The 26,079-nt window shown below is 42.5% G+C and overlaps 2 protein-coding genes across 5 annotated transcripts in view; one reads left to right on the forward strand and one right to left on the reverse strand.

Annotated features, from left to right (window-relative positions):
• Position 1: 1 nt before the first annotated feature.
• VPS72 (vacuolar protein sorting 72 homolog) lies at positions 2–10,743 on the reverse strand. 2 transcript variants are annotated; one of them, XR_004351709.1, is made up of 7 exons: positions 10,556–10,736; positions 7,090–7,242; positions 6,797–6,911; positions 6,227–6,403; positions 5,614–5,728; positions 1,089–1,233; positions 2–592 (listed from the first exon to the last, which is right to left on the reverse strand). XR_004351709.1 is itself a non-coding variant. In XM_032645123.1 (6 exons), exons 1-6 carry the CDS (start codon positions 10,670–10,672, stop codon positions 205–207), a joined length of 1,095 nt encoding a protein of 364 aa, XP_032501014.1. In that variant the 5' UTR covers positions 10,673–10,743; the 3' UTR covers positions 2–204. The 2 variants fall into 2 exon arrangements, 1 of the variants encoding a protein (XP_032501014.1); XM_032645123.1 differs by lacking the exon at positions 5,614–5,728 and having other exon boundaries at positions 10,556–10,743.
• A 4,296-nt stretch (positions 10,744–15,039) lies between these two features.
• Positions 15,040–26,079, forward strand: part of PIP5K1A (phosphatidylinositol-4-phosphate 5-kinase type 1 alpha) — a 45,605-nt gene continuing 34,565 nt past the window's right edge. For 2 of the 3 annotated variants that reach the window (XR_004349225.1, XM_032626945.1), the window contains exon 1: positions 15,079–15,573. Coding sequence is in view for 2 of the 3 variants with exons in the window: in XM_032626945.1 (XP_032482836.1) it covers positions 15,492–15,573 (82 nt within the window). In the remaining variant the exon portion in view is untranslated. Of the gene's footprint in view, positions 15,574–26,079 lie in introns of all 3 variants that reach the window. The other variant, XM_032626932.1, reaches the window with a different exon arrangement.

Raw genomic sequence — 26,079 nt, forward strand, 5'->3', positions numbered from 1 at the left:
CAAAAGGGATCTTTCTATTTTATTAGATTAAAAAACACAAACAAAAGCAGTGTAGGAACTAAGGGAAAAGACAGGGAAAGAAATACAGAGACGGGCTGGACAAAGATCAGCGATGACAAAGGGGAGAAGCGGGCTTCTTAAGAGCCCTAACTTAAGAGCCCCAAGTTAGGACAGGAAAGAGGTTTCTAAGGACTAGACATCCCTTCATTTGATGACAATTTTCTGGCGCAAGGCTCGGGGTCCAGAGCCAGGGAGGGGCTCAGGAGGTGGTGGGCCAGGGCCCAGGGCTGAAGCAGTGGGTGGCAGTCCGTGGGCAGTGATGTACTTCTTGTAGGCCTCACGGATGATCTTGAAGGCTCGAGCAGTGGCGTACGGTATGTCTGTAACAGGGTCCCGGTACAGGGCTGGGCGATGGGTCACTGGGCAGACCTCCTGAACAGGGACCTTTGGAGGCCGCCCTTGGGGAAACCATTCCTCAAACGTTGCATCGTCACTAAAAGTGATGAAGGTACGTGAGCAGCGAGCAGGAGGGATGACGGGTCCAGTCCCAGCACGGGGTGTCAATGCAGAAGCTGTGGGAGCAGGATCAAGTCTGAGGGAAAAGACAGAGAAAAACACAAAGAGCTGAGGGACTTCCCTGGTGGTCCAGTGGTTAAGACTCCTCTCTCCCAATGCAGGGGACCCGGGTTCGATCCCCAGTCAGGGAACTAGATCCCACATGCACACCTCAACTAAGACTGAGTGCAGCCAAATAAATAAATAAATAATTTTAAAAAGCTGAGGAGAGAAAACTGATAAAGAAAGAGATCAGACAGGTGAGGAAAGAGGAGGAGGCAGTGGGTGGCAACATTCTGAGAGAATCTATTAAGTGATAGGACAAAACAAAGCAGAGCTGGATGGAAAACCAGAAAAGGAGAAGAGAGAGGCTAAAAGAGAAATAGGAGATGACAGGAAGAGGAATCTGAAAGATACTCAGGTGTTAGGGAGCTGTGTGAGGAAAGCAAGTGAGATGGGGCTGAGGGAATACAAGCTGAATACAGAAGGGAGAAACTGCACTCCTCTTCTCCCCTTGAGGTTCACTCACTCACCCTTCTACGTCGACATTCTCTTCTTTAGGGCCTGGCTCCCCAACTAGTGGCACTGTCACTGAATGGTAGGTGATTATGGGCCCAGGGCACTTCCGCTTCTTGTGGACCTGCTTCTTTTTGTCAGCCTCAAGCCGCTCATATGTCTCTTCAGGAAGGAATGAGGGGATGGTCAATTCCCGTCTTCCCAAACCCCAGGTCTGTCCTACAGTCTCTTATCTTCCTGGCTGTCTAGTCACTGCCTACCCAAGCCAATCAGGAAAGTCCTCTAAGGCCCTCAAGCATCTCCCATTTCATAAGCTTTCTGCTTGCCCTCCTTGACATCCTCTCTGCTCATCATTTCTTAGGTCCACTTGGTTCCTCACCCACTCAGAACTGTAGGACTTCAGAGTTGAAAGGGACCCTTTGATGAAGAGCCTACTCATTTCCCCAGATACCTCTCCGTTACAGCCCTGTCAACTTGCTCCCGTCCAAGGCAGTGCACTGCATCTTCAGGCATCTCTAGTCATTTAAGAGTTCTTTCCCATTTTGAGCTGCAACATACTTCCTGCTGACACTGTTTTACATTTTAAAGCCATAAGGGACACAAGTCTAACCTGTCTTCTACTTGACAGTCCTTTAAATAGTTGAAATTAGTATCCACGAAGCAACAGACAAGGGATTAATCTCCAAAATATACAAACAGCTCATGCAGCTCAATATCAAGAAAACAAACACCCCAATCAAAAAATGGGTGAAGACCTATATAGACATTTCTCCAAAGAAAACATACAGATGGCCGAGAGGCACATGAGAAGATGCTCAACATCACTAATTATTAGAGAAATGCAAATCAAAACTACGATAAGGTATCACCTCACACTGGTCAGAATGGCCATTATCAAAAAATCTACAAACAGTAAATGCTGGAGAGGGTGTGGAGAAAAGGGAACCCTCTTGCACTGTTGGTGGGAATGTAAATTGATATAGCCACTATGGAGAACAGTATGGAAGTTCCTTAAAAAATTAAAAATAGAATTATCATATGACCCAGAAATCCCACTACTGGGCATATACCCAGAGAAAACCATAATTCAAAAAGACACATGCATCCCAATGTTAACTGCAGCACTATTTACAAGAACCAGGTCATGGAAGCAACCTAAGCGTCCATCAACAGATGAGTGGATAAAGAAAATGTGGTATATAAATGCACTGGAATATTACTCAGCCATAAAAAGGAACGAAATTGGGTCTTCTGTAGAGACGTGGATGGACCTAGAGACTCATACAGAGTGAAGTAAGTCAGAAAGAGAAAAACAAATACTGTATGTTAACACATATATGTGGAATCTAGAAAAATGGTACAGATGAACCTGTTTGCAAAGCAGAGATAGAGACACAGATGTAGAGAACAAATGTGTGGACATCAAGGGGGGAAAGGGGGTGTGGGATGACTTGGGAGATTGGGATTGACATATATACACTAATATGTATAAAACAGATAACTAATCAGAACCTGCTGTACAGCATAGGGAACTCTACATAATGCTCTGTGGTGACCTAAATGGGAAGGAAATCCAAAAAAGGGGATATATGTATACATACAGCTGATTCACTTCGCTGTACAGCAGAAACTAACACTGTAAAGCAACTACACCCCAGTTACAAAAAAGAAAGAAAGAAATTAGTGTCCGTCTCTCTCCAGGCTGATCACAACACCCCTTCCACTGAACCATTCCTCATACAACGTGGTTCTGAGTCACTCCCTCCTTTGCCACCCCTGTGCCTAAAATACTCTTCTATTCCTGTACTTATCACAGTCTATGGCAGAGGCTGCAAGATGGCAGCTCCCTTATGTGTTTTGCTTGATTTGGATAGTGTTTTAAAGAAAATTTTGAATTAGCTGCTGACATTTAAAAGTCAGGAAATTACATTTAAATACAGAGATTTCTGGTCCCTTTTAAAAATAATAAGAAAATCTGGCAACCCTGTGTCTATATTCTCACACGGCAACAATTAGCTGAGCTGAGTAACTGCTCCTCCTTTCAGGCACTCCTCTCTAGTTCACCACAGTTCCCCTGGCTGGACCCGCTGACACTGCTCTATGGCAGTTCATTGTTGGTATATATGTCTCTTCCTTAAGGGCAGTGACTGTGACTCATATTACCTATACATTATCACGGTCACGCAGCATTCCACACATTACAGGAATTCAATAAAGATTTGTTAATGTATAAACAGATCTAAATATTCCTGGTCCCTTTGTCCTCCTTAAACGTGGGTACTGTGAACACAATCCTCTAGATAGAGTAAGAGCAAAAGAATCCTCTGGACTACACCCCCCCGCCCCCCATCCCCCCACACCCCCAGTGATTTAACCTCTTTTGTACTTGAATTCTGGTTGGTAATATTGCTTTCTTTCTCTTGAGCCAACCTTCCAACCCTTCTCTTGAACACTTCCCTGTACCCTCTGTAACTCCTGCTCTATAATCAGCCAACTCATCTACTTCCTCAATTTCCTCACTCAGCATGCCTTCCAAAACTTGCCTTACGGGAAACCTGTCTTCCACAGAGGCCAACACTCTCCTCTGGTACAGGCTGATTATTCTCCCACATCCTGGGCAGGATGTGCCCATGTCCTATTGGGCCCCACACTTCAGGTCTCTTTGCTCTACACTCTAGATACCTCTGTTCTTCTAGGTCTTCAGTACTTCTAATACCAGAATATCTCTTCATTCTATCTATCAGCCCTTCCAGCCTTCATTTTCATTGTTATTTATTTATTTATTCATTTAAACCCTCTGTTTTATTTATTTTTTGGCCGCACAGCACAGCATGGGGGATCCTAGTTCCCCAACCAGGGATCAAACCCATGCCCCCTGCAATGGAAGCGCGGAGCCTTAACCACTGGACCGCCAGGGAAGCCCCTTGCTTTCCTTTTTAAATCGAGCTTAGGTTCCTCAATCTATCAGTCATTCTCTTGTCAGTCTAAACTCCCTCGCCCAGACCTGGATTGCTGAGTGCTACTGGAGAAAAGTTACACAATAGGTAGAGTGGAACCCCAGAAATTCATGGTCCCAAACTTCAACAGACCTGCCAACACCAGCAGATGATCCTATCTCCACAACTATTTCAAACAGTCTTCACTCTCAAGCTTCCAACTCTATTCCCAACACCTGAGAGATGACAGTGCCTAAAAGACATCAGATGAAAACTACTGCACTGTCCTGCTCTGGATTTACAACCCTACAACTATGAGCCACCCTTCCTTCCTTCCTCTTAATGGAGGCCAATTCTTCCACCCATGCCCTAGCTCCCACCCCGCCTCCCATTTCTCCAAAACCCTACACTAACAATCCTTTCTTTCTTTTCTGTCTTTAAATTCTTTCAGTTGCATCTCACGAAAAATACACACTCTCCAATCTTTGAATAAAACAGAACAATGACAAACTCTACCTTGACCCCAGACCTCCCTGTTCCCTCTCCTACCCTTCATGGCCAAATTTTAGAAATCTGGCTTCCCAACCAACTTCCAAATGGCTTGGCCCCCAAAAAGTGCTAAGGTCATCTCTGACCTCCATGTCACCAAAACCAATGGACACTTCTCAGTTCTCTTCACTGGTGTCTCAGCAGCTCTCAGCAGCTACTGTCCTCTAACAGTCCCTTTCCTTAGTGCTCTTATGACAAACTCTCCTGGAGTTTCCCACTCTCTGGCCACTTCTCAGATTCTTTTCTAAGCTCCTCCTCTTATAGGAGACCATTACATTTTAGTGTCTGCAGGACCGTCTTGAGCCTCTGTCTACTCTTCTCCCTCTATGCTTTCTCCCTGGGTAATCTCATCCACTCCAATGTCAATTACCATCCATATTCTAAAACTTCCGAATTTATATTTCTAGCCCAGATATCTTGTCCAAGCATCAGATCTGTGTATTTAACTGACTTCTCAGCACTGCATGAACTGCTCATAGACACTTCAAATCCAACATGTTCAAAAATGAGCTTATTATTTTTTTCTCCTGCTAAACAAGCCCCTCCAGGATCTCCTACGTCAGTTACTGATATCAGAAGCTTGGGAATCACTTTCTTCACAGTGGCCTGAAACAATCAACGTAGTCAAAGGATACAGATTGTAATTGCAGTGACATCAAGTGACCACGTTATTTGTGATGGTTCTCAGTCATTTATATGTTTTAAGAGATAGCTACTGTTTTAAAGCACGGCATTGCCATTATACAGACAGAGGTTACATTTCCCATTTTAAAGCTAATATATTAAAAAAAAAATGTCACGAGAATACATCCTGAAAATGTTGGAAACAAATTAAATCTTTTCTCGGTCATTGTGGTCTTTTGGAGTTAAGTTATCTAAATTTCAAAACTATCATTAAACTGAAAGGAGTTGGGTCCAGATATTCTGGGTAAACAATCTTCTACTCCACAGTGAAATTGTATTTGGGTTATACACGTTCAATTATATGTGCTTAGTCAAAAAAGAGAGAGATTCAGAGAGAGAGAAATAACAAATTAAATGTTGTAGGAGATTTCACCTGTTGTTTCACTCAATGCCAGTATGCCCCAGAGTGAGCATGTGATGCGAGGTAAGAAATCTGCTGTTCCCTCAATTTCTCACGTACCTCTCATGATCTGAGAATCTTCACCATCCTTCAAAGAAATGTATGTTTTTGTACAATATATTACCATACATGACTGTGTGCCCAATAGCACATAACCTGAAGAGATTTTAAAGAATTTTTACTTTATAGCAATGTATCCCGTGAACTGACTGATTCTACTCAACTTCTAATTCTCATGATCATTAAAGTAGGCATCATCACTCCATTTTGTGAATAAGGAGAGAAAGATGCAAGTAGGTTGCACATAATTTGCCTGCAGTCTTACAGCAAACCAAGAGCAGAACTAGGATCTGCACTGAGTTCTATACAATTCTTATTTTACACCAAAGTACTTCAATATAACTTGTTCTTCAGAGCCCTCATAACTGCTTACTTCCTTGCCCCTAATCACATACTCTCCCCATTTCTTTCTTCTGATTCCCTTGTCCCAAATCTCCATCTTTCCAGTTCTTTGGGTCCTCCAGGTCTCAGTTTTTCTCATGCTCCTCAGCCCCTCTACCCACTGTTCTGAAAACCACAGACTGACCCAGTGAACGTAAGTTGAGCTCCTCTGTGATCTTGGCCTCCCTGAGCAGCTCCTCCTGGGTCAGTGGCCGCTCACAGTGGGGCCCCTTTCGCCGCCGTGACTGGCCTTGCCTCTCTTGTACCCGAAGGAATGTTTGTCGTGTGTGCTCAGCTGTAGACTGCCGCATGGACTTCCGACCTGGGAAGAAAATAAGAGAGGGAGAAATCTTTGAATTCATGTCTACCTCCTCTGTATTTTTTTTTTTTAATTTTAAAAGTTATTTGGAAATCATTTCAAACTTACAAAAAATTTGTAAGAATAGTACAAAGAACACCCATGTATCCTTTACCAGATCACCTGTTAATATCTTGCCCTATTTGCACTGTGTGTGTGTGTTTTCTGAATAATCTGTGAGTTAAGTTGCACACATCATGGCTCTCTTCCCCTAAATACTCGGTGTATATTTCCTAAGAATAAGAATTGTCCTTACATACCCATAGTACAGTTACCAACTTCAGTAAACTTAACACTAATACAATATTTTATCACCATATTTCAATTTTGTCAGTTGACCCAAACATCCCCACTCACTGTCAGAGCCATCATCCTGTAGTTCTAGTGGAAGCAGTGCCTTCTCTTCTCGGGTCTTCTGAGAGCTACCAGCTGGGGTGCTGACCTTTCGAGGCCTCAAGCTCTTCAGAGGCTCCTGGGGACAGATTGGAATCAGACACCAGGGAAGAGAAGAAATAGAAGAAAGAAGATGAAGATCTTAGGAAGAGAAAACCAGCAGAGTAGGAAATGAGATTGGTGTGGGGACAACTGGGACCTGATGAAAGGGAGACTACAAATGAAGGAAGTCCAAGAAAACCAGGCCTCCCCTGCACCTTATATGCTTTGGTGACTACTCGGCGCTTCCTTCTTGGCTCTTCTGCTTCCCCATCACTGGATGGTTCATCCCCTTCGTCGATGTCAAAGTCAGAGTCCACCTCATCCTCTGTGTCTGACTGGTCTCCTTGATACTCATCATCTCCTGATTCCTGGGGACATAGGGAGATGAGGTTCTCACTGGCATCAGTTGTTAATGCCCCTCCAGGACGAAGAGAATCCCTTTGCTTATTGATAAGGGCTGCCCCACTCTCCTTCCCATCTCAACCTTTCATTTGCCTCAAGCAAGAAGCTTTCCTAGCTGATGGCTCCAGCACCACCCCTTCTAACATTAATTGCTTGCCCTTCTCCTCTAGCACACTGTGTTAAGTGCTGGGGTACAAAAGGATATGGTTTGATCTCTACCTTCAGGGGTCTCACAGTCTAGTAGATGTCACAGCATAATTATAAAAGGAAGTTTTAATACAAGGCAACATATAAACTACCAAAGGCAATAAAATGTTACAGGTGTTCAGAGGAAGGTACACCTGCTATGAATAGGTGGCCTGGGAAGGTATAAACTTTAGAGTTTATTCCTTTAGAACAGAGGTTGGCAAAATTTTTCTGTAAAGGGCCAGATTAAAATAGGTAGTGGGCCAGGTTCAGCCAGCAGGTTGTAGTTTATTAACCCTGCTTTAGACTCTAAAGAATGAAGAGGACTTGAGCCATGGTTTAAAATACTGGTAGTGTTTAGATAACCAAGAGGGAAGAAGGAATCATGGGCAGATCAAATGGCAGGAACAAAGATGCAGAAGCAGGAATGTGTAGAACATGTTGATAGAATAAGCATTTAGACCTAAGTAAAGCAGGTTTGTCTCTGGCAAGAAGTCTTCCTAGCTGACTGCTTTTGGCTCCAGTACAGCCTCCTTCCAACATTAACTGATTGCCCTAGAGAGATACAAGATTTGAAAAGAAGGTTGCATTCAATCTGTAGAGAAACTTAAATGTCAGACTAATAAACTTATGACTTTAACTTGCAGGCCAGTGATTCTCAATCCTCTCCCTCTCCTTACTTGTCCCAGCATTGATAATCACTGTTGAAGTAAACTAAGGTTACCAAGAAATATGTCTCATTCCTCAGGTGAGTTGGGACAGAAAAATAGTTGGGTACTACTACTATCTATAATGGGAAGCCACCGAAGATTTGCGGGGAGGGGAAAACTGTATACAAGGGGTGTTTCAGAAAGCTCTGGAGGTGGTCAGATGTGCTGGGGAAGAGAACATGGAGTAGAGCCAAGGCCTGAGGTGAAACAAGCTAGGGCTAAAACGGCAGCCACACTGGAAAGGAAAGAGGAAAAAAAAAACAGTTGGGGGCAGGAGAGTTAATTGGGCGGAGCTGCACCTCAAACATGTGGCTTTCTCTTTAATCAATGATGAGATTAATGGGCTAATCTTGGTACACATGGTGCCAAAGTAAGCAAATAACACAGACAGTTGACACTCCAAGCCAGCCAGCCAGCGTTCAGTCTTGCACTGATGACCATCATTTCCTCCCAACTAATGTCTGTGAAAGACAACCTGGGAACACATTAATCCCCTCAGCACTGACCTGGTATTAAGTCAAATCACCAGAGGGTAGTAGTTCAACCACACATTAGCTTAGTGCCCAATTAAAATGCTTTCACTAAGTTTCATATTTACTACCATTTCTTTGGCTTTTATCGAGGGTCATTAAGAGACATGACTAGATAAGAGAATGTTTTTACAACATCTACCAAACCCCTGTTACTTTATATATAAAGATACAATTCTCCCTAGGTTTAAAGCTGAATAAGTTTACCTCTCTTGAAGAACTTATATGCTTCTTTCTTACTAAAAAAAGAAATTCAGGATTTGGTTGCCAGGAAAGTCACAGCTAAATTTAATATCAACTGCTATTACCATTTTAGCAGAGGCCCTGTACAATTACTTCTGATCTGTCTCTATTTTTACTGTTCCTACTTTTTGTTTATATGGTAAGCCTCCTTAGATCCTTTTTGGAAGCATGAAGGGTACATATTAAATAATGACTTGTAAAATGACAGGAATAGGAAAATGGCTTTTGGAGGAGGGATGAGAAGGTTCTATTTTAAACTAATTGGTCTGGACTGTGTAAGTAATGATTCCTAATCAGTCACCAAGTCCTGTGGGTTCTATTTCCTTAATTTCTCTTGAACTCTCCTATCCATGTTTCTCCACTCCCACTGCTTCCTTCAAATCATTTTCCTCATTACAAAGTGATCTTTCTAAAGTACAAATCTGATCATGAAATAATCTTCTCAGTCCTTTGAATGAAGAGCAAAACTCCTTAACATGGCTCACAAGGCCTTACAGGATCTGGCCCATGCCTACTCCCTCTAACTTTTATTCTCCTTCATGGTCTGGAGGATGAGAGTAGATGTGTGAGTTCCAGACAAGGATCTCAGTGCCTTTACATATTCTGCCCCACCCCCTCGCTAGACTAACCTTCCTCCTCTCCCTGCTTCCAGTCCTACTGCTCTTCATCCACCCAAGACCTACTTTTCATACTGTCCTCAGCATAAACATCATGTCCCCCAGGGATGCCCATCCCAAACAACAACTTTGGCTCCCATGTGTTACCATAGCACCCTATATGCTTAACACTTATTTTACTCCTTATCACACAATATTTTAACTGTTAACTCAGCTAATTCCCCCACTGGAGTCTGGAATATGTAAAGATAAAGAGGTGTTTTTAACTCTCTGTTTCCATAGAGCCTGTCACGGTGACTGGCTTGCTCTACGCGCTTAAAACATTTAAAGAATGGATAGATTCAATCAATAAAAATTTAACAAGTGCCAACTCAATCCAGACACTGGACATATACTGTTGAACAAAACAGACCACCTCTGACCTTACAGAGCTTACAATCTAATGGAAAAGTATAAGCAAATAAGCAAACCAAATCTAATTACAAATTGAAATATGCTTTATGAAGGAAATATACGGGGACACTTTTTAGGACAGTCAAGGAACGGTTATCTAAGACATCTATACAACGAGATCTGAAAGCTGAAAAAGGAGTAGGCTAAGTTCCTCTAATTTTTTTTTGAGAGGTTCCTTTCTATACTTCACGTTAATAACCAGGCAGTGGGCCAACGAGTATATACCGCGTGACTACGATGTGCCTGGCATATGCTAGACACGTCAAAAGTGCACTGAGAGACACAACTGGGGAAATACACAGTAGGTTTCAGCCACACTCTGTGGTCCTCCGGACAGCTTCTCCATTCCTGACCCCTCCAACCCCATCCAGGGCTCCCATTCTAGGACTCCAGTTTATCCCCCCATCTCGCCCACCCCATCTCTAGGATCAGCTACCAGGGCTCTTCTCTCTTCCCCGCCCCCTTCTTTGTCCGAGGTTTTTCCCTTCGTCAGGACTCCTGTTAGCTTTCTTCCCTCCCTCTTCCTGGGCCGGCTCTTACCTCTGTGAAACCCCCATAAGTCGTCTGGTAGAACTCATCTTCCTCCTCTGCCTCCAAGAGCCCAGAAAGTCGGTTCCCCGCGGTCTTCCGGGGGGCCCGGCCCCCAGCCAAGCTCATATCGCCTACACGAACTGCGTTGCCACCAGCTGCGCCTCACCCATCACCGTTCTCTGGGCTCGGTGCTCGACACCACTACCTGCGGGCGGGCAGCGGAAGCCGGTCGCCTACAGGCAGAAGTAGCAGAGCGTCGAGAGGCTCCTAGTCCCATCCCCTAGGCCTTCTCAAAGCTTCAGCCCCGCCCACTCCTGCGTAGAGACCACCCCAAGCTCCCCGCCGCAGTTCGCGTGCCCATCTGGGCTGTGGAATGACTCCGCTCGGAGACACCAGGAGCCCCACTACCCCAAGTACAGAATTTGGGAGTCTAGAAATTTTCATTTAGAAGAGGTCAGTCTCCCTCTGCTCCAGTACGTTTTCCACTCTGCTGTCAGTAGAAACCTTTCTAAAAACGCAGATTTTGTCACTCTTCTGCTCAAAAATCTTTAATGGCTCCCCGCCAACTACAGGATACAGTCCAAAATCCTTGTGGCAGAATAGTAGTATGGTTAAGAGCACAGCTTTAGAGCCAGTCAGACCTGAGTTTGCGTTTGAGCTTAAGGTCTTCTAGCTGTGTGACTTTGGACAAGTTGCTTTACCTCGCTGAATTTGTTTTCTCATCTGTAAAGTGGGACTAATAATAATACCTACCCTTTAAGGTGGTTGAGAAGTTTAAGAAATGTAATCCTTGTAAACTGCTTAGTACAGTATTTAGTAAGCACATAGATGTTTAGTAGGTGATAATTATTAATTTTTTTGTATTTATTTGGTTGCTCTGGGTCTTAGTTGAGTCAGGCAGCCTCCTTAGTTGCAGCTTGCCGGCTCCTAGTTGTGGCATGTGAACTCTTAGTTGCGGCATGCATGTGGGATCTAGTTCCCTGACCAGGGATCAAGCCCGGGCCCCCTGCATTGAGAGCATGGAGTCTTAACCACTGCGCCACCAGCGAAGTCCCTAGGTGATAATTATTCACATGGCACTCAAGGTCCTTCATAATTTAGCCTCTCCCTGCCTTTCATAGCCTCAACTCCTGCCACATCATCCTATTCTAGCATCATTTCCCTGACACCAATTCACTGTCATGCCTCCATGCTTTTCCTTCTCCTTAAAATCTCTTTTCTTTCTTGTCTATCCGGAAAAATTCCAATTCTATACGACAGTGGAGTCTTCTCAACACCGATTCCTCTCTTCCCAGTCACAGCTCCTATAACACTTGGGATCATGCCTCCTAAATCCTCGGGAATAGTTCCAATCTCAAATAGTTTGTGGTATTATCAAGAATGTATCGGTACTTCCCTGGTGGTCCAGTGGCTAAGTCTCCACGCTCCCAATGCAGGGGGCCTGGGGTTCGATCCCTGGTCAGGGAACTAGATACCATATGCCGCAACTAAGAGCCCACACGCGGCAACGAAGAACCTGCGTACCGCAACTAAGACCTGAGGCAGCCAAATAAAATATAAATAAATAAATATTAAAAAAAAGAATGTATCAAAATAATGCCATTCACAGCAGCATGTATGGACCTAGAGATTGTCATATAGAGTGAAGTCAGAAAAAGAAAGACAAATATGGTATAATATCACTTATATGTGGAATCTAGAAAAATGATACAGGTGAACTTATTTGCAAAGTAGAAATAGAGTCACAGATGTAGCAAACAAACTTATGGTTACCAAGGAGGGAAGGAGGGAGGTGGGATGAATTGGGAGACTGGGATTGACATATATACATTACTATACATAAAATAGATAACTAATGAGAACCTATGTATAGCACAGGGAACTCTACTCAGTGCTCTGTGGTGACCTAAATGGAAAGGAAATCTAAAAAAGAGTGGATATATGTATGTGTATAACCGATTCACTTTGCTGTACAGCAGAAACTAACACAACATTGTAAAGCAAATATACTCCAATAAAAATTAATTTAAAAAAAGAGTGTATGGGGCTTCCCTGGTGGCGCAGTGGTTGAGAGTCCGCCTGCCGATGCAGGGGACACGGGTTTGTGCCCCGGTCCAGGAGGATCCCACATGCCGCGGAGCAGCTGGGCCCATGAGCTATGGCCACTGAGCCTGCGCGTCTGGAGCCTGTGCTCTGCAACGGGAGAGGCCACAACAGTGAGAGGCCCGCGTACCGCAAAAAAAAAAAAAAAAGAGTGTATCAACTTCTCTTCCCATTTTTTATTCTGAAAATATGGTTTTCAAAACACAGCATTTGTGCACACTCTGTGATGGCACCTATTATGTTTCATTCTGATCATTTCTGTGTCTGTCTTTGTCATTAGTCTGTGATCTTTTTGAGGCCAGGGACTTTATCTTCATCTGTGTATACCAGGAATTCCCATAGTGCCTAGGATGTAGTTGAGGCTAAATAATGCTAATTCAATGAATGAATGAAATAATGACTAATTGAGTGAATAAGATACCCATCCTCTTACTTTGCCTCTATGTTGACCTAGCCACTCCATTTTGACGTTAGGAACTGTCCTAAGACATGAAGGTCACTTTAGTAAGGCTGTGTGTGTTTGTGTGTATCTGTGTATACACTATTTCCTTCAAGTCTGTATGTGTGGCTCTATTTTGACATCACCAGATTGCCACCCCCCTTTCTAAAGGATATATTGGTGAATTCCCTTTTGCATATCCTTGGGGACACCAAGCCAATGTGTCCTGTTCTACCCCTGCTTCCACACCCTGCCACGTCACCCCAGTACTGCTATGCCAGGAATCTTACTGGGGAAGAGTGGCTCTATGACTCAGAGGCCACGCCAGGGATTGACTGGGAGTGGAGGCAAAGACAAGGTTTTGGGGAAAATATGGAAAACACCCCTAGCCCCACTTTTTGAATTTTGCCCACATCCATTCATATATTCAGGAGCATGTACTGGGCACTGCTCTGTGCCAGGCACTATTCTAGATGTCTGAGATATAAAAATGGATAAGATGTAATCTTTGCCCTGGAATGTTCACAGTCTTATGAGGGAGACGAACAAGGAAACAGACTGACATAATACAAGGTGGTAGGAGTAATAGTAGCTATTTTCTGGTATGTAAAGGAGAAACAAAAACCCCTAAGAAGCTACAAAACAGGGGTCTCTTCTTTCAGGAGGGCTGAAATCTAATTCACAGATCAAATCCGAGGGAGAAGATCCCCCTGTTGACTTACCGCCTTGGTAAGTCAGGGTTTTATTGGTCTATTTCCAATTTTAAAATCAGAATCATAAAATACTTCAATGTTACACAATCCCACTGCTATGGAATTATAAGTGGTAATACAAGCATTTGAAGTTTGTCTATCTTCAGTACCTAAAGGAAGATGAATAACCCAGCAGGTGGCAGCAGGGAAACAATTATTTTAGATCTTGATGACGCAGGGGGTAGAAGGCAGAGGTCAATGCTTGGAGATATTTTCTGGACGTTCAAGTCCTATGTTCTCTTTCGAAGACCCAGAAGACATCCGGATAGAGGATAACCAGGCCCATGTTGGGGGCTGCAATACCTAGGATTTTTCCTCCATTCCTCTTCATTTATTCATTCCACGAATAATTATTGAGCCCCTACTAAGTACAGACTTAACGTCATGGGAGGAGCTGGAGATACAAGGGTGAAACACAGTCCTTGCTCTCTAGCAGCTTACAGTCTGTTCAGAGAGAGATAGTCAGGTCTTAATATCCCCAACGGGGTTCATAATCTCCAGGGTATTTTGTTAAAATTGAGCGGGGTTAGTACGAAGACTAGACTAGAATGGGGAATTTCTCTGAGTCTCCATGCCCTTTGGAGCATAGGTTACTGAGAGAGGCTAAGGTTTGGATCACAGGAAGATTGTGTTAGGTTTCTGATCGCCTTCCGTGGCCCTTTTGGACAGCTCTTTATTCCTGTCCATTTATCAAATAAATGGACATTATTCGTTCATTTATCAAATATTTACTCAATTAATCACTGTGCGCAGTATTGCTTTTGAGGCAAAGGGTAGATCTGTTTCGAATGTCATTCAGAGGAAGGCAAGACATGCACGCATGTTAAACTAAATGGTAAACAAGGCAGTAAAGCCGGAAGAATACTTGGTGGAATGTGTTTTGTGATATTCAACTGTTTAACGTCTTTGACTTGACACCGGCGCTTCTATCGGGAGTTCTTCCTGGGCTGTGAACTGAAAGGGTCAGCCCCGCGTACTCAGATACCCTGCTCAGACTTCGCAACCTAGTCCCTTCAAAGAGTCGAACGTAGATTGACTCACCGAGGCACCGTAGACAGGAGCGCGCCGTCTTCGACCCTTGGATTTGTTAGGGCGCGAGGGACCCGCGTCATGTGACCAGGAGCGGCCTCCTGATTGGCTTGATTTCTCTGGGGCCCTCCCTCCTCCCCTATTGGATGGGATGGGCCGCGGAGAAGGTTGGGCGCATGCGCAATGCCTGGATTGCTTTGGCCACCGGGAGTGGAGCGGTGGGGTTGGGCGATAAACAGGCTGTGGCTAGGGAGGAGGGGGAGGGGGCACTCGCTCCGCTGGGACTTCTCACTCCCCACCTTGCTCTTTTAGGTGTGGTTTGGTCCGGACGCGGGGTCCCGGCAGCTGGCTTGAGCTTCCTCTGTTGTGAAGGGGGAAAGGAGCTCCCGCGGAAAGCGGTTAAAGTTGCGGAGAGGGTGTGAGACGAGAGTTTTCCCCCATGCCCGCCGAATGGTGCGGCCCTGAGTTGGTCCCGGAGCCGGCGCGACGTATCTGAGAGAGGGGGCGGGGAGGCGGCCCGCTGAACGCGGGTTCTGTGAAGAGACGTGGGGAAGATTCGACCCCGAGAAGAGGAAGAGGATTGAAAGGGAGCGAGGCCGTTGAGGGGGAGGGGGCTGCCAAGATGGCGTCGGCCTCCTCTGGGTCGTCGGCGGTCGGGTTTTCATCCGCGGATTCCGGGGTCCCTCCCTGCACCTCGTCTTCAGGTAATCAGGGCGGAGCGTGGGCTGGGGGCTGTTGACAGCTGTGCGGTGGGGGGAAGAGCGAGACCCAGGAAGGGCACCTGTAGTTGGGGATGTCCGAGTCGTTGCCGGTAAGGAGGACAGAGGACTAGACTTTTCTAGCTTTCTGAGCTGGCAGGGGGAGTGTGAGGAAAGGATGGATTTGACTGAGAAAAGGGAAGCTGTCAGGAACATTGGCTGGCTTCGAGGAGACCGGGTTGAGGGCTTTGAAGGAGTAGGGTCAGGAAGGGATGGAGATTGACGGTGGGGGTAGGAAGGCAACAGAAAGGGAACCGAAGGGAGTAGAGAAAAGTAGAGTAAATGGAGGCTTCGTAAGTAGGGAGGAATTACGTAGTGTGAGAGGCAGGTAGAATCCAAGTTAATTGCGGGATTAATTGGATGAAACTGTGGAAGAGAAGCCATGGGACTTAAAAGGTATGGAAGCGTTATGGGACGCTTTCCATTGCTGGGGAGTTAGGGAATTGTGGATTTTGTTGGGGGTGGGAGTTATTGGAGCCGTCTTTTTAGTCACACCTTCCCCTAATGCGTCATTCCTTCTCACTTCGTGCCCCCCGCCCCCAAACACGCGTGCGCTCGCACAGATACACGTACACATTTTATCAAACATTCTTCTTTGGAGACTCCCATCCCTAGACTGCCCAACTTTGGGAAGGAATGGGAGGTTTTGAAGAAAACCTGAGGAATGTGGGAAATCAGGGCTAAAAGACCCTGAAAACAGATGGAGAAGGCGGAACGGTGGCGTCTCGAATTGCAGTAAAGGTTGAGGGAGGTGATGCTGGGAATTAGGCCTGAGAAGGATGGGGTGGGTGGGGGTGGCTCTCAGTGCTGTGGCGAATATTGCATAATAGGAAATGGACTGGAGGAATGATTAGGCACGACATTGGCACTTGGAGAAGGGAGCCAGGGAATATAGCTCAAAGTGGTTAGAAACTATTGAAGATTGAGGAGGGCTGAGGAGCCCACAAGAAAAGCAACAGATTGTGTGTAGGAGGGAAAATGTGTGGTGTTGGGGTTTGTGTGTGTGTTTGTGTGTGGGTAGTTTGAGTCAGAAACTGTTCTAGAGCTTCCATCAGAAATGTCTGGGGTTCCACAGTGACTGTTGCCTCTACACTGTGAACAGGAGAGGCTGCCACATGATGGATGCTTTACCTGAGACACTGACATTTCCTTAGGCCTGGGATTGCATCCTTCCCATTTTGAGTTGACTAAATAGAGGGTTCCACCTTTCATATTCCAGTTCAGATGAGCAAATACTTGGTCACAAATATCTTTTTCCAAACTGCAGTTTTATTTATGTACATCTATTTTTAGTTTCTTGAGAGGTGATTTTTACCTTTCCTATAAAGGATTAGCAGGCCAGAACAACTCATGTTGCATTCTAAATGTGAAGAAGGATAAAGTTAAAATGACAGTGTTTTTAATACAGTGGCTCCTCAATTTAAAGCCTCTTCTCCCGCTCCCCCAGTGCTGAAAGAAGAATGGTTGTGTACAGTCGTTAAACAGACTTAACTATCAAATCAGGTACTAGAAACCAGGTTGATCTTTTTTTTTTTTTAATTTATTTATTTTTTATTTTCGGCTGCCTTGGGTCTTTGTTGCTGCGCTCGGGCTTTCTCTAGTTGCGGCCAGCGGGGGCTACTCTTCGTTGCAGTGCCCGGGCTTCTCACTGCGGTGGCTTCTCTTGTTGCGGAGCACGGCCTCTAGGCACACGGGCTTCGGTAGTTGTGGCTCCTGGGCTCTAGAGCGCAGGCTCAGTAGTTGTGGCGCATGGGCTTAGTTGCTTTGCGGCATGTGGGATCTTCCTGGACCAGGGCTCGAACCCTGGTCCCCTGCATTGGCAGGCGGATTCTTAATCACTGCGCCACCAGGGAAGTCCTACTATCTATTTAAGATGTCACTATTTGATATTTTTGTATGTTTTTATATTTTCTGCCAGATCCGAGGACTAGCAAGATGTAATTCAGATTGAATAAATGTTTTTTGCTATTGTGTTTTCACCAGAAAATCAAATATCAGATTTTAGTGGACTTTACAGCTCCTTGGCTTTACTGTGTTCATATGTGAAGTCAAGATATATACAAATGACTAAAAATAAATAGCTTAGATTCCTTTTTTTACTTTTGTTTCTTAACACCGTCCTTTTCTGCTTCTTTGGCAAATACTGACATGGATTAAGAAATTAAGAAAAATTCTCATAAATATTTCTGAAAACATGGGATTATCTGTGTGCAGATAAGCCTTGTTGACTTTTTGTTGTATCTGCATGTTCACTTAGGTTTTGGCTTACTGAATTTAATTTAATAGAATATTTCATTTCAAGGATATGTTTTTGAAGAGGATGTTTGATTCTGATGCAAAAAAGGCTACTGAGAATGTGTTTTATTTGTGATTGGAGGGGAGTGGTGCTCTGTCGGAATGGTACCAGGGGAATTTAAGACATTGGCAGGAATAAACAATGGTTTATGATTTCCTAAATTGTTAAAGGCTAGCTTTGTAGAAATTCAAGGTAGGACTGTGTGTGTTTGTGTTTTAATCATCCTAAAACCAAGTTACTGTCCTTAGGTGTTTAGCTGAACTCAAATATTGGTGAAACTGAAATCCTAAAGGCAAGATTCTCTGGCAGTGTTGAAAGTGGATACAAAATAAGAATGTCAGGATTCAGGGACAGATTGATGTTTTAGATAAGTCACTCATAACCTTTGGAGGCTCAAAATCTTTTGGCATTCAAATTAGGAAGGACAGGTAATTTAGAATGGTTGTTCCCTGCCAGTATTAAACCCCTGTCTATATTATTTCACCATTAAGTGAGAGCTGGTCTTTTAAGCTGCTGACAAGTGAAATACAGAAGGTAGAGCAAAGCACTCGCTCTGAGAGATTTGTGAGAGATGTCTGAGAGATCTTTTCCCATTGGAGTGATTACCATGTTTGGATTTGTGGGAGGGAGGCAATTATAAATGAATATCAGTTTACAGCAGCCATTATCATGTGCTTGTTCTTAAACTTTGGTTTAAGAAAAGGTGATGCAGTTTGCTGTCAGCTGTTGCATGTGTTAAAGGAAATGTATTCCCTCTCTTCCTTTCCCTCCTATCCTTATTATTTGGACAGTGGCACCACTTAAAAAATAAAAGCAGCCCTGATAAGGTGCTGTTGACAGTGCGACCATCTGTCACACCAGTGTAGGAGAGCCCCCTGTCTGCAATTTGACTAGTCCATCAAGAGCTTGAAATTCAGCCACTGAGTCCCCTTTTTACCACCAGGAAGGGAGTGAAGAGTTTCTGTTTTGGAGACTTGATTTGAAGTTAGTGGAGGAGTTAAAAAGTAAAGTTAGAGTGTTGAGGTGTCCTTTGCTCCCCTGAAATAAGAGCTGTGTGATAAAATCATGTGTGACTCCCCTAAGAAAAAGCACTTGAAACCTTAGAAGATCATGAACCTATAGCTCCTTTTGCTTCAGACCAGAACATTTCTGAAATTGTCACATATCACCAAATGATTTTATCATGAGCACAAATGATTTGGAGGTAACTTTTACAGCTCCTTTTCTGACTTTCCCTTAACTAGTGAGGGAGACCCTGGAAGACACAGGAGAGAAGATTTTTGCTTGGAACTTTTGTAGTAGAGCCAGTCTTATCAGTTCTTGATTCTGGTGGCTTTGTTCTTCTCAGCAGAGCTCCACCAGTAAATGTATGCTGTAATCTGATAACTCCAAATGGCAGGGGTTTTTTGTCTGTGTTCTTTGGTACAGTGTAGGCCATTTGCAGACTGATCTCTTTCCTTTCAATTCTTCCATACTAGTGAAAAATAAAGCAACTTAAGCCACTTTATTGGAGTGAGAAACTGAAATTTGGAAAGGTAAAGATAGAACAGCATGCCATGTAGGCAGAATATCACCAGGTTTCGTTTTGCTTGGTATTTTATAAGTAGGGAGAGATTTTTCTTTTTGCTTTCTCCGCAGAGGGTTTACACCCACCTACCCCCTCCTTTTTTCTTTTGTCCCCTTGGTAGATTCTGCCGGAAAACTGACATTAGAATGTCATTGTTTTTAATTATCCATTTATTTCTGCCATGGCTGCTCAAGCCCACTGTCAAGTATAATTATATAGACTTATTAGGTATCCAGTATCTGATATTAATTGGTAATGTGTACTTATAAGTTAGCTTTGAATATCAAAATACATATTATGTTTTGTTTGTTAATTTCTGTGTGCTGTTCTGGTTTGATATGAAACTGTTCTGATTAATAACTTTGCTTAAATATGTGCTAGCTACTAGCTGTTAAATATTTTATCAGTCTATTTTTCTTTGATAATAAATAATGGAAACTATAGCCTGTGAAGTGAACAACAGCGATAACACCAGGCCAAATTCAGAACTGGGGAGAAGGAAAGTGTGGGGGGGTATTTTGTCCTTTAAACTGGATATTTTCTTTTCTAGAATTTTGGGATATTCTTACTTGACATGAAGAAAGCAAAAAGACCAAAGCTGTCAGTTTCTTCTCTCTCCTTTTTACTGGGTGTATCCTCTTGATCAAGGATACAAGTATGCTTCAGGAAGTATGCTGTTTCTGATAGCTCGGCAGAGGGAATTTCTGTTTCTCTGTGTTCCAAACCCCAGCCCATCATTCAGTCTCAAAGAGAGAGTGTTTGGACTGATGGTGTTTCCTAGAGGAAACCCCTTCCTAGTTCATTTCCCCTGTTGCCCTTCACTTCTCCACCCTTTCCTATCAAAAGAGAACATTGTTTAGTTTGTACATATGTGTTGGTTCTGTTTCATTCATATCTCCTATGAGCTTCCGTTGTTTCTTTTACTGTTGTTTTGTTTGAAGTGAACTTTTTTCCCTCAACCCCTCCATCTTTTTAAACTTTGTTACTGATCATTTTTCTTTCTCCTCCTGTGAAATTAGTCTGTTTGTTTTTAATGGCTGTATACAATGTGTATTAATTTTTAAATATCTGATTCCCAAAAAGTCACCTTATTGTTGGAGTCTGAAGAAGACTGGTAAAAAGAGAGAGAAGGGCAGATTCCTTGTAGGGAGTTCCATATATCATATTATATGCCTTGTGTACTAAACTGAGCAATATGGAGTTAACCAAGAATAAGCACTATCCCAAAGGATCAGTAATGTTGATGGGGAGTGGGCAAAGGGAAGTTACAGGAAGAGAATGGGAAGAGTTTTTTTTTTTATTTTAAGGATATAGAAATAGCTTAGAGTATATTAGCTTTTCTGTGCACAGTGTAGGTAAACATCCCTGGTAAACTCCAAGTTGTCATTGACAAGAACCTGTATAAAAGGGATGGCAGAGAAGTAACTTGGCCATATCTCTTATTTTCTTGCATTAGTGTCTGGGAGGTGATTGAAGTGCATTGTTGAGGTAATTTATGCTCATTATGATATCATTTAAGTTACTTTCTCGGCTCAAATATGTACATTCTAAGCCAGCAATATCCACTGCTTTTTTTCAAGATAGATAGAACCAGGTTTGGAAATAGAATTGGGAGGTGGTGATCTGCCAGAAATCTCAACTGCTTCTTGGCCGTGGGTTGGCTTATCCAGGAGACTCAGGTCTTTTAAAGAAGGACTCAGATTTTTTCACAAATTTCAGTCAAAATTTTACTGCTAAGAGATACATATTTGAGGCCTGAGAACCATGAAATTTGGCTTATAGAACTAGAAGCAAAAATTACCACTAGGGCTTCCCTGGTAGTGCAGTGGTTAAGAATCGCCTGCCAGTACAGGGGACCCGGGTTCTAGCCCTGGTCCGGGAAGATCCCACATGCCACGGAGCAACTAAGCCCATGCGCCACAACTACTGAGCCTGCGCTCTAGAGCCCGCGAGCCCCAACTGGGCCTGCGTGCCATAACTACTGAAGCCTGTGCACCTAGAGCCCGTGCTCTGCAACAAGCGCTGCAATGCGAAGCCCACGCACCACAATGAACAGTAGCCCACACAGTAGCACCACAACTAGAGAAAGCCCGCATGCAGCAACGAAGACCCAACGCAGCCAAAAATAAATTAAAAGAAAATTATCACTAGAGGGAAGTGTAGAGATATTTTAATTTAACCCTCTCATTTTCCAAATTAGGAAAATGAGATTCAAAGACATTGTTAATAGTGGCAAAGACTGCATAAAATCTGTATGTTATCAAGATGGGTCTTAATAAATTTGCAGCTCATTCCTTGCTACTTACTTAGTTGGCTCTTAGCTGACCAGGTTGGCTCTCAGCTGACCCCAGGACTGGTAGATCAAACTGCTTTTGAGCTTTTGTTTCTAAGAGCATCCTTGCCTTTCTCATTTTTTCTAGAAGATCCTTAGGAAAAACTGACACCTGCTAGGAAACAAAATTTAGCTCTTCTCTAAGATGTGGCTTGGTTTTCTTAATTGGCTTGGTTTAGTTCTTATTGAGGGCATAGTAATAGTGCCTTTTTAAAATTTCCTTTTAAAAGAGCTTTGTGCCTTTTTAAAATTTCCTTAGAGCTTTGTGCTCAGCAGTACTTCTCATTAGGTAGGCTGACACTTCAGACATATTTGTGAGTATTTTCATTTGGATAACATATTATGCCTCGTACATGCAGTGGTATAATTAAAATTCAGTATTTCAAGTTAAAGAGGACCAGAGAGCTTGTTTGAGATAGTCCAGCAAACAACTGGGCTGATGGCTTTTGTTTTTTTGTGCAAGTTTTTGCTTTTGCTCTTTTTTTTTTTTTTGAAATCTCTGGCTCTCAATATTATCAACCAGGAGACCCTCTAAGAATTAGCATTTTGCTTCCAAAAAGCCTGCTTGTCTCTTTCTGCTTTATATAGGTATTACTGACACATTTTTGTAGTAGTATTGGTAGGTCTCTGGAATTGCTTCTCTATGACCTGTTCGGGCAAAACTCGTCTGAGCAATGCACATCCGGCCAACTTCTAGCCTCCCAAAATTATATAAGTACTTCAAACATTGAAGTCAGTCACAGACTGCCTCTTAGTTTCTCATCTGGTAGATGATGTCATCTCATCTCCGACGGAAATGCTTCTGCTCTGAAAGCACTGGGAGAGGCTCTGGTATTAAGGCCAACTCTGTTTTCCACACACTGAGAGCAGGGTGGGGGAGGGGAACAACAACTCATATTTTGGAGCTATTTACTGTCTGAAAATATCTTTGTTTCAATTATCTCCTCTTTTAAGGCCTTGGGTACCTTTTTCATCACAAACACAATTTAGGGTGGGGCCAAGGACCAAAATGGAGTGCTTCCTTGAGACCAGTACAGAGTTACTCAGAAAAATTTTCTGTGACATGGTATGATGATTCAACTTTGTATTTTAGCAGGAATTGATTGGGTTGTTTCCACTTAGGCACTTGACTTGGCTAGTTCAGCTGTTGTGAAATTATTTAGTAACATTAAAGATTTCTCAGCTAATTTTCATAATTTTGAGGCTCGATCTTTATTTTTCAAGTATCCAGGAGATCTGCTGAAATTAGGTATACCTGTTTTATAGGAGAAAATTGATATTCTGAAGGATATGAAAGGTAAATTCTTCAGAGAGAACCTCTTATCCTATGTGCTGATATAGGTTTGTTTCAGGTTGTATAGGCATCTCAAAGTAATAATTAATAAAGAATGGGAGGGAGTGTATAGGAGTCATGCTTATTTGTGGCTTGGAATTGTCAGCAGCTTTCTAGACATCTTTTCACATTTTTCCTCTATCTCTGCAGCATCATAATATGTTGTAAGGAGCTTGAGTTAATGTGTGGGGAGGGGATTGATGGTGGTATGTGTGGGACTGTTGAGCACTAGTTTACTGGGAAAAATGGTTATAAAACAAAGATAATAAAGCCATTCCTGTGTATCTCTTTCCTTTAATTGTTAAATTATCTAATTATTTGTTACAGAAAATTTATATAGATAAGGAAAAATAGAAACTTGAACTTACAATATCAACTTAATCCCACTATCCAGTATAGTCGTATTTTAACATTCTGGTATATAATCTTTTGGACGTTTTCTATGTGTATAAATACATGTGACTTTATAGGTAAGTGTTTTAGAAAAATATTGCATTATGTAATTTTTTACCTTTTTCCATTCAGCAATTTATTGTGACATCCTATCCATAAAAATAATGGATTTTATCCTACACATAAAAATAATGGTTGTATACTAGTCCATTTTATGACTACACTACAACTTATGTCACCTATATTGTTCATTTAGATTCTTTCCCATTATATCTACCCAATTATAGTTATTATGTACAATGCTACAATAAATATCTTTGTATATATGTCTTTGTCCACTTGACTATTTCCTTAGGATAAATTCTCACTTCTGGGACAAATGGTACATATTTGTTTTTAAGGCTTTTTGCTAGATATTACCAAATCGCCCTCACAAGTGGAAGACCGTCAAATAAAATGTATACACAGTCTTTTTTAAAAGGATAGAAGCCTGCATGTAAGGAGCTTTATACCTGAAATTTTTTGGCCAATCTGAAATCACTTCAGTGTGAAATTGTTTGGGTTGCAAGTTTTGTGATCACTCCTGGAATTTTTCTTTTTTTTTTTTCCCTGGAATTTTTCTGCCTGAGCTTCTCCTTCTGTCTCTTTTTTTTGACATTTACCTAGAACTGCAGAAAATCATCTAACATTTTCCAGTATGGTACTGGGGGTCATCAGGTCAGGTCCTGTTAATAATTTTAAACTTTAGCATTGTTGTGTGTTTTTTGTTTGTTTGTTTTTTTAATGTGCTTATTCTGCTGTTAAGCAGGTAGAACCCCAGAAGTAAGTGATAATTTTCTGTTTTTCCTCATTTAGGTTTCAACTTTCTGTGCTGTGGGGTCAACCGTAAGAGAGGTAGAACTGATGTGTATTTGTGCTGAAGAAGCATGAGTCCTTGTAGTTACTAGCAGCCAACTCCTCTTCCCCATAACAATTGCAGACTTTCTTTTAGTAGTAGTGCATGGCCTTCTGAGAAGGCTGTGGATGTCTTGCAAGCATTATTTCACTTTAGCTCCCATTTCCCTCTGTCCACTCCAAAAAAGATGCTGTCTTAACACAGAAACTTCTTTTCTCACAGTTCCACAGTATGAAATGAATCCGTTCACTATCTTTTGTCTCCCTCGAAGTCTTCCCATAACTCCATTTCCTTTTGTTTCAGTAAATGAGTCTCTTTTTCTTTTCCCTTTCTGTTGTACCTCTTATTTCCCCTGACACTTCCCATCCTGTAGATGGGGTTTCATAATTCACAATGATAGTAGTAATAATCGCTAGTATTTATAGAGCATTTATTACATGTTAGGTGCTATACAGGACTTATTTAATTCTCATAACAACCCTATGAAATACATGTTATTATATGTCCATTTTATGGATGAGGTAACCAAGGCCTAGAGCATTTTAACCAACTTGTCCAAAGTTACCTAATTAGTAAATGGTAGATCTAGTATTCAAATCTAGCCAACCTAGGTGTTCTGATTTCAGAGCCCACATTCCTACCCACTATACTTTATTGCTCTCTCAGTAATCTGAAAGGCTGTTTGTGAACTAACTTAACTTTAAGCCAGATTAAATATTTGTTGTTCAACAAAAGAATAGTGCAGAAGGGAACTTCCCCTTCTGACTTTAGCTGTCCTAAAAAAGCAACAAAATTCTGAGCTCCTCCATGCATAATATGTGGAGTTATTGATCATACTTTAAGAAAATATTTTAGAAGTTAATGTGGATTTTTGCCAAGGATTGGTGACTGATTCTGCAGTCAATTCCAAGATCACTGAAACAGGAGTGCCCATCAGATGCCCTCTTTTTGTCGTTGCAAATTCAATGATCATAACCCTTATGCTTTTAATCAGAGCAAGACATGGTTCCACTTACACCAAAAAGAAAACTCCAATCTGAGATGAATTAAAAACTTTTTCTCTCTCTCTCTGCTAAAGTTGTTCATGTCTTATTACAAAGACAAAAAGGTACTTTCTACTGCTAGTGAGGACCTTAACATCTGTGAAACTGCTCTTTCAAGTATCAGACTTGAAAGATAGCTTCTGCTCCTCTAGAATACTGGCATTGTCTGATTCAGAACAAGGATAATCTCACTAAAAGAAATGAAAGATACTTTCCTATACTGTTTTTGCCAGTGACATTGATGACTGTTGCTGGGAGAACAGAGTGTTGTTATTCATTTCATTGAGAGGAACTGAAGGAGGAGGTCTCTGCTCTTAATCCTCTTATCAGTGAAAATGGAAGGGAAGGGAATACCTCAAGGGAAGAAAATATATGTTCATGTTGTCCATTAGCAATTCTGAGATTTATTTAGTTTGTAAGAGTATTCTAGTTCCCTTGGTTTCTTGTCCTGCCTAGACTCCAAGTGGCCAGGAAATCATAAACAAAAGATAGTTTAGAAGAAAGAGTTGAACTGGGGCTTAGGAATATGGATTCCAGTTCTGGCTCTGTCACCGCCTTTGCTCTGTGATTTTGAGCACATCCCTTATGCTCTG

Source organism: Phocoena sinus, chromosome 1 (genome assembly GCF_008692025.1).
Source record: "Phocoena sinus isolate mPhoSin1 chromosome 1, mPhoSin1.pri, whole genome shotgun sequence".
Lineage (NCBI taxonomy): Eukaryota > Metazoa > Chordata > Mammalia > Artiodactyla > Phocoenidae > Phocoena > Phocoena sinus.

What these genes read in the sequence shown, in the direction of transcription:
- VPS72 (XM_032645123.1), bottom strand. Translation starts at nt 10,672, where the DNA reads ATGAGCTTGGCTGGGGGCCGGGCCCCCCGGAAGACCGCGGGGAACCGA. An exon ending in ACAGGATGATGGCTCTGACA is followed by an intron (nt 6,404 to 6,796) that starts GTGAGTGGGGAT and finishes TTTTCTTCCCAG; the next exon opens with GTCGGAAGTCCATGCGGCAG. An exon ending in GCTCAACTTACGTTCACTGG is followed by an intron (nt 1,234 to 6,226) that starts GTCAGTCTGTGG and finishes TCCTTCCTGAAG; the next exon opens with AGACATATGAGCGGCTTGAG.